Source organism: Carcharodon carcharias, chromosome 2 (assembly GCF_017639515.1).
Source record: "Carcharodon carcharias isolate sCarCar2 chromosome 2, sCarCar2.pri, whole genome shotgun sequence".
In the NCBI taxonomy this organism is placed as follows: Eukaryota; Metazoa; Chordata; class Chondrichthyes; order Lamniformes; family Lamnidae; genus Carcharodon; species Carcharodon carcharias.
This window is the reverse complement of record NC_054468.1, coordinates 100,213,397-100,222,109: the sequence shown is the minus strand read 5'-3', so window position 1 is coordinate 100,222,109 and position 8,713 is coordinate 100,213,397. Positions and strand designations below refer to the sequence as shown.

The following is an 8,713-nucleotide window of genomic DNA, read 5'->3' as shown; positions in this document are numbered from 1 at the left end:
AGATAAGAACTGTTCACCATACTCCAAGTGTACTCTAAACAATGTTCTGTGCAAGTTTAACAAAGCCTCTTGCTGTTTCAGTTCTATTTTGCTAGAAACGAATGTCAGTACTTTGGATTTTTTATGGCCTTGCTAACCTGTGTTGCAACTTTTAATGATTTTTTTTTGAAAAACAAACTTTATTCATAAAATATTTGACAGAACATTCCAAACCATTTCAAAATCACCATCACATAAGTACAATCAGATTCAACTTTTACGCATGTATCACAAGGTGCATCAATACAGTCAATGAATATTACAGTCATTTCAATATGGTCAATGCAGACAATCAGACAAAGGTATTGCAGTCACCTGGAGAAACTCAGCAGGTCTGGCAGCATCGGCGGAGAAGAAAAGAGTTGACGTTTTGAGTCCTTATGACCCTTCAACAAGGGTCATGAGGACTCGAAACGTCAACTCTTTTCTTCTCCGCCGATGCTGCCAGACCTGCTGAGTTTTTCCAGGTAATTCTGTTTTTGTTTTGGATTTCCAGCATCCGCAGTTTTTTGTTTTTATAAAGGTATTGGAGTTATCAACTTACATCATGTTGCTCTCTGAGGTGCTTCAATACATTTATAATACACTTAGTATTCACTGCATACATTCATTTTGAGCTGTACAGCCCGAGGGGCTCTCAACAGTTCCCAATCCCTCGGTGCACTGTGGCAGAAAGGTCTTAGACAGTGACCTTTCCCCATTGCGCCTTTGTGGCGGCTGCCCCAAGCTTTAGTGCATCCCTCAGCACGTAGTCCTGGACTTTGGAATGTGCCAGTCTGCAACACTTGGTCGGGGAGAACTCTTTGCGCTGGAAGACCAACAAGTTTCAGGCAGACCAAAGAGCGTCTTTCACTGAGTTGATGATCCTCCAGCTGCAATTGATGTTGTCTTGGTGTGTGTCCCTGGGAACAGCCAGTAGAGCACAGAGTCCTGTATCACAGAACCACTCAGGATGAACCCTGCAACTTTTAATGATATGTCCACCTCTATCCCCAAAACACATTCAGACTCTTATTTGCTGAGCACTATGTTGCGCATTATTCTTCCAAGATGCACCACTTCACACTTACCTATACTGAACTTAATTTGTCATTTACATGCTCATTCTGCAAGTTTATTCATTTCTGCTTGTAAATTGTTGCAGCTCATTTCAGGATTAACTGTAACCCCAATTTTGTATTATCTGAAAATGTTGTCAATGTACATCCAAAATCTTTATATAAATGAACAACAGTGGTCCAGATACTATTCCTTGTTGAACAGCATTTCCAATCTCTGATAGGCTAAGGAACTACATTTAACCCCTACTCTCTGCTTTCTTACCAGCTTGCTATCCATTCTGCTACTTGGCTGCTGATTCTACGTGCTCTGACCTTGGTCATGGATCTATTTTACTGTACCTTATCAAAGACCTTTTGAAGAAGCAAGTATATTACAACTATTGCATTATCCATATCGATACTACCTGTTACTTCTTCAAGAATTCAATAAAGTTGTTCAAGCATGACCTCCCCTTTCGGAATCCATGCTGACTACTCTTTATTATATTTTTGGTTTCTAGACATTTTTCTATTACATCTTTGAGCGAAGATTCTATTATCTTTACTACCACCGGCATTAAGCTGACTGGTCTATATTTCCCTGGGCTTGTTCTATCTCGCTTTTAAAACATAGAAATAACATTAGCTGTCCACCAGTCCTCTGGCACTATTCCGTTTTGTAATGATTTTTTATGGTACATTATAGTTCCTCTGCTATCTCATTGCTTGCTCCTTTTTGGGACCCTGCAGTTTATGCTCTCTAAATTGGATTAGTTTACCAATTATCCTGCCCCCCCCCCCAATTTCTATCTTAAATGTCTTGATTTTTTCCTGATGCTGTGTCCATCTTGTTAGCTTTCCTGGTAAATACTGAGACAAAGTATTTGTAGTGTAAGTAGTAATTGAACATGCTCATTGATTGCTTTGCCCTTTTGAATAGTTTGATATCAGCTTGGCTCAATGGTAGGGCTTGCATCTCTGAATCAGACAGGAGTGGGGTTAAACCCCATTGCAAGACTTGAGGATGTAACCTAGACTGATATTCCTGGCAGTACTAAGACATTAAAACTGAGGTTCCATCTGGTTGGCCAGATATGTATAAAATACCCCATTACATTTTTTTAAGGTATTTTCCTGATATCCTTGCCAATAGTCATCCCTCAACCTATGTCACCAGAACAGAATTAACTGGTGATTCATTCATACTGATCATGGGAACTTACTCATTTAAATTGGCTGTGACACATCAACGTCCTCACTGATGTTCTTAGGATGTGAAAGGTGCTACAGCAATGCAAGTTTTCCCTTAAAGATTGAAGCAAATGGTTTTGATTTAAGAGTGTTTTCCCAACAATGATGTCACTTCACTCCACATAGTTCCCATCAGTAGCAGCTCGGAGTAGATGTGTAAACATGGAGCTTGCTCATCATTGTTGTGGCAAATGAAGAATGCATTTAATTGATCATAACATTGCACAACTCTGTCCCTGCCTCAGTTCATCTACTGTTAAGACCTTTGTCCATGCCTTTGTTACCTCTAGACTTGGCTGTACCACATCTCTCCTGACCAGTCTCCACCTTCCACCCTAAACTTAAGCTCATTAAAGAACTCTGCTGCTTATATCCTAACTTGCACCAAGTCCCACTCATATGCACCCCTTTTCTCATTAACCTACATTGGCTCCCATTCCAGCAACACCTTGTTTTCAAATACTTCCATGGCCTCACTCCTCTCTGTAGCTTTGTAGGGTGTTGGATACAGTTTGGTAGGTCTGAAGAAGTCTTTGTAGTCATACGTAGATTAACTGTAAGTCTTCATTGACTCGCAGGTTTATTTGCAAATATACAGTAAAGGGTACAAGGTAGGAGCTGTTTCCATGCTTGCTGGTACACGTGGCTGTGCCCAACTCTCAACTGACTTGAGGTGTGGGTCATGTGCCTCTTAAACCATTGTATTGATGGTACTGTACTCAGTCCCATATTAACCCTATTTGTGCCAGACCCTGAAGTGACATTTCTCTAACAACCTCCATTGGTGGTCGTGCCAAGAAACCTCATAGGAATATCATCAGATAAAGTATGACACCAAACCAGATAATGAGAGATTTGAGCAGATGAAAGTACCATGATACTCACCAACATATTTGCACACTTGCAGGCAGACAGCCCAATGCAGTATTGAGAGAGTGCTACACTGTCAAGGTACCATGGATGCAGTCTCCTGGGAGAGCCTAAAAAAAAGGCCAATTTGGTGGAAACAAAGTTCTGGGTGTCTTCTCCGCAACCCTGGCCCTAATCATTTCTTACAATTCATACTTTTTGTACAAAGTGATCTCCACTCCTGCCCCACCCAATGCTCTCCCCACAATCTTAAACAGGTCTAGCTCTCGCTTGAAGGAATACAATGAATCAGTGTCCACCAAACAATCTAACAGCCTGTTCCAGAGATCCATTATTCTATGGGAACTGAACCAGGTCCTGATTTCTAACCTAGATCTGACCTTGAACAACTTAACATTCTCACCCCTGGTCTTCCCAAACCTGTTGAATTGTAGGAAACTGTGAATTGGAACATAATCTATTCCCTTCATCACCTTACAAACCTCAATATCTCCCCTAAGGTGATGCTTCTCTAAAGCATAGAGTGCCAACGCTAGAGCCTATCTTGATAACTAGGGTGCTCTAAATAGGGCATTAGCGTAATGGCCCTCCTCTACATATGCAGAATGAAGTCACCCCCAAAATGTGTCTACCTCAAAGCAATAGGAAGGAATGTATCTTTTTTTAAAATTGAAGCTACCCTATGGATCTGCCTTGTCTGTTAATGATTGGATTGTTAACTCGAGTATTGTCCTGGACTATCAATTGAAAAATAATCTTCCCGTCACTGTGAGTAAATCCAAGAGCTAAATCATTGTCGTATTAGGAAAAGTGATGTTATCTGTTTGTTTTCTTTGAACACTTTATCTACTAATTATGAAAATGTTCGAGATGGGAAGTAGGTTGTTTGACTAGCAAGAATGACCCAATCAGGAAACAAAGAATTCTAATTGGCTGAGTAAATGCAGTGAGCTGTGAGATGGACAGTGTCAAATGGCCAGTGGCAGAAGTATGAAGGCAGGATAGCTGGAGACAGGAAGTTATGTGGAGACATCTTCTAAAATAAAGTTGGCAACGCTTGTTAATGCTAAGTAATTAAGTTGGGCCCAGTAGGAACTGCAGCAGAGGTCTGCATTTGGCACTTTCATTGGCTGGGTCCAATTCAAATCTAGGCTCCAGATGCAAAAGAACCACTCACTCCTATGAGTGGCTGAAGGTGCTTACTATTATCCAGTTCACTGAGGGGTAGGGGAAGGTGGTCAGGCAGCCTGTGAGGGGAAGAAGAGAAATAAAGGTTATTGAGATAAAGAGCTTCTACTTATAAAGCTCCTTTCACAACCCTACAATGTTCCAAAGTGCTATTGGAGTACTTTTGAAATGTTATAATGTAGGAACATACAGTTGCCATTTTATAATAGAAGATCCCACAGACAGTAATGAGATGACTAACTAACTAAACTCTTTTTTAATATGTTGGTTGAAGAATAACTTCCAGCTATGACACCTCCAATGGTGCCATGATATCTTTTAACATGACAACGTTTAACATCTGACCTGATAAAACAGCACATCCAGCAATGAAGCACTGGAAACATTCACTATCTCTGGAGATAGATTTGAAATCACGAAATTATAACTCAAAGGCAACAGTGCTACCATTGAGCCCCAACTGACAACTTGAAGAGGTTGCATGTCTGCAGAAAAACTGATCAGGCAAACTGGTTTTGAAGGATTCCAGGCATTGCTTTGATGGGGAGAAGGGGGTTAAAGGACTGACACATATACAAGAATCAAAGTGGCTGCTGTCAAACTCCAACATCAAACGTCAATCCTCAGAAAGTTGGTGCCAGTATTTAAACTCAAGACAGTCAGATACTGCCTGTAATTTCTATTCCAAAAAATAGGAGAAATGGTTCATGGACTCCCACACACACACACACACACACACACACACACACACATACACACACACACATACACACACACACACCACAGGCTCACACACACACACCACACACACACACACACACACGCATGCACACAAACACACACACATCACACACACACGCACTCACAAACACACAAACACACACTCCCTCACATGCACACATGCACACAGGCACACACACACATACACACCACACACACACGCACACTCACGCACACATACAGGCACACAGTCATACTCACACGCACATACAGACACACACACACACACACACACTCACCACACACACACAGAAACAACTACATACAAACACACACACACAGAAACAAATGCACGCACACACAAACACACACACACACACAGACACACACATGCATATGCACACAAACACACGCATGCACACGCACACAAACACAAACACACATGGACACACAGATACATACACATGCACACACAAAAACACATACACACGCATGCATACACAGATATGCACACCTACACACACATAAACACAATAACAAACACAAGCACATACACATATGCACAAACACAAATATACATGCACATACACATATGCACACATACACACACAAACATATATGCATGATATACGCACACATGCATGCACACACATGCAAACACACACCCACATACACACAAACATGCATACACACATGCACAAATATGCACACACATACACACACAAACATGCACACAAGCATATGCACACACATATGCATGTACATACACACACATAGACACACATACATACACACACATATCCACACCCACACATGCACGCATACACAGACATACACAAATCCACAGACACACACATACACGTACACACAAAAATGCACATACACACGTCCACACACACACATACACACGTACATGCATTCACACACACACATCCTTATGCACATACCACACACTTACACACATGCATACGTACACACACTCACATACACACCCACTTATACCCACACCCACATACATACACATACCCACACCAATCGTCAAAGTTTGAGTGTGCAGTACCCTTCCTTCCCACTAGATAGTGCCATCTCTCTTTTATTTGCACTCCCAACTCCTTGAATAGTGCAAAGTTTGCTATTTCTCATAGCCACCCCCCTGTTTGCCAGCCCTAGTTGTGGGTTGGGCCGGCTGATGATTGGTCGGGTAGGGAGCAATGAGAGCCGGTGATTGGAAGGGGTTTGATGCTGGGGGTCTGGGTGCCAGCCTTCCCCAGACCCCGCTCTGTGTGCGAGAACTCCGCTCCGCCGCTGCCGAAGCTGCAATGTGAGTGTACACAGAGGCAGGAGAGTGGCACTCCGCAATCTGGAATATAACCAGCAGCAGCAGGAGGAGACCCCCCGGGCAGGATCCAAAACTATGATTCCCATTCTCATGCTCTGCCTGCTGTCTGCAGTCGGTGCTGTGGAAGGTAACAACTCCCCTAATTCTCCTGCTATTCAGTGATTTACCCTTGTTTGCAGCCTTGCAATTGTTGGTCTTGTTTTAAAACAAAACTTGCATGTTTAAAAAAGTTGCAGCAGAGTCTCCCAGTGCTGTTGGAGAGGGGCTGATAGTTTTTTTTTCAAAAGTAATCTGTATTATTTATTTGCAAACAGATGTTGATCGGTTATATTCCCTTTCCAGTACAGTTTCTCTTGCAACTGCAATGCAGTGTTTTTGGACTAAGGGATTGGAATTCTCTGCGCGCCCGGTGGATTTACCTCGGGTTTCGTTCGCTGTTTCCCAGGATGGGACCCGCTTTTCCTATTTAGACTCCGGCACTTTGCGGAGCTTGACTGGAGGGGCAGCCAGCGATGCATCATTAGGTGACTCGGAAAAATAAAACTGAGCTCTGGCAGATTGTGCTGAATGTGTGTGCAAGAGAGAAAGTGTGAGGGGAAAAGTGTATCATTGTGCGAATGTGTGTGAATCTTTCTATGAATGCCTGTGTGTGTCTGTGTGTGCGTCCGTGTGATGTGTGTGTGTGTGTGCGAATGCCTGTGTGTCTTTGTGAGTGTGAATCACGGTGTGTGACTGTAAATGTGTGGGTTTCTGTGAGTGTCCGTGCTTGTGTGATATACAGTGTGTGTGTCTACCTGTGTGAATGTGTGATGCATGAGAGTGTGTGTACGTGTATTTGTGTGTGGGGGTGTGTGGGTGTCAGTTTGTGAGAGTGTGTCAATATCTCTCTGTGTGTCTGTGTCAGTGTGTGTGTGTGTGCACAGGGGTTCTGAAAAGCTATATATTCCGAGACAAGGTGGATGGATCAGGGCAGTTACAGACTGACTTGATTCCAGAATATGAGACTTTCCAAGATGAGGGAACGGCAAGAACCGCTTTTTTGGTATTTTTTGTACATGTACATGATGTGAAAATGTTCTTTTCGGGATATCTGGGTGATAAATTACTTAACACATACTGTGGGTCGAGGAGAGCTCTTGTACACCTCACCATATTAAACAATGGGCAGCATCGCGCTGACAGTATTAGAACATCTTTCAAAGTGATTCATGCTGTTTCGACAATATCATGGTAACCTGTGAACTTGGTGATTATATAGAGTATGTTAATACCACAGACATTGTGTTGTACAAATGTATTAATGGAACTTCATTGTTACATCCCATCTCCTGGCTATTGTTTTATCTGCCTCTTTCATTAGTGTTTGAAATACCGAGACTAATGGCAGTGTGAACACAATATAATATTGTACATGATTTGTATTTGCTGAATTTCTGGAAGGCAGCTTCCCTTTTTAAAGCATCCAGAACCTGAACGAGAGTGACGCTGGGGGTTCAGTTATAACACGCATTGATATAATTTATTTCTGCTCGCTATTCGCTTTCTACTTTTTCCCCGCCTTATCAGCTCAGTGTTTAGTGCAGACCCGCTAGTTCTGAATCAGCAAAGCGCCCATCGCATCTCTCTTTACGAATATTTAAGGACGTAAATAGACAATTTGCTTTTTTGAGCCCCTCCACCCCTAACCGCTCCCTTTAATCGGAAAGCTTAGTATGTTTCTCTCTGAAGAAGCTTGGATGGCCTCATTATTGCAACCAGTGCCTTCGAGACGCTTGTTGAGCAGCTTGAGGAGTGCCTCAATGTCGCCACTGTGAGAGTTCATTAACACATTGCTTTCAATGAGACTCCTAATGAGGGTCTCCGGGGAGATGTGGGCTTCACATCCCACCCCTCCTCCTCCTTCCCCCCCAAGCCATTTCAAACCCATTTTGCCTGCGAGTTACATCCTCATCCAAACGGGACTTGCGAGACGTCAAGATAGCAGGGAAAGCTTTGTCGGTGGACAATAAGGGGGAGGGGAGGTTACAGGGAGCTGGGATCCTAACAATTTCCTGCACCCTGCCTGACATACGTTCTGTCCCACTAATACGGCTCCCCACCTCAAGGGAAAATCATTGTACGGCGCCTGGGACGGAAGAAAGTCTACATTGTCGCTTAGTTTTCTTTGTTAATGAGAGTTGGATTTCCCCAGTGTGAGTGGTGAAGTGTTAACTGTTCAGTGAAAGCTTTCAGGATCCCAGCTGGGGCTCTTTGAGGACAACACTAG

At 42.9% G+C, this 8,713-nt stretch overlaps 1 protein-coding gene across 2 annotated transcripts in view; it reads left to right on the top strand.

The window, feature by feature from the left end:
- The first annotated feature begins 6,389 nt into the window (after window positions 1–6,389).
- LOC121291029 (ephrin type-B receptor 1) overlaps window positions 6,390–8,713 on the top strand; it is a 550,430-nt gene continuing 548,106 nt past the window's right edge. The window contains exons 1-2 of one of the 2 annotated variants that reach the window (XM_041212060.1): window positions 6,535–6,574; window positions 6,790–6,971. In XM_041212060.1, coding sequence (XP_041067994.1) covers window positions 6,812–6,971 — 160 coding nt within the window. In that variant the 5' untranslated portion in view covers window positions 6,535–6,574; window positions 6,790–6,811. Of the gene's footprint in view, window positions 6,575–6,789; window positions 6,972–8,713 lie in introns of both variants that reach the window. The other variant, XM_041212061.1, reaches the window with a different exon arrangement.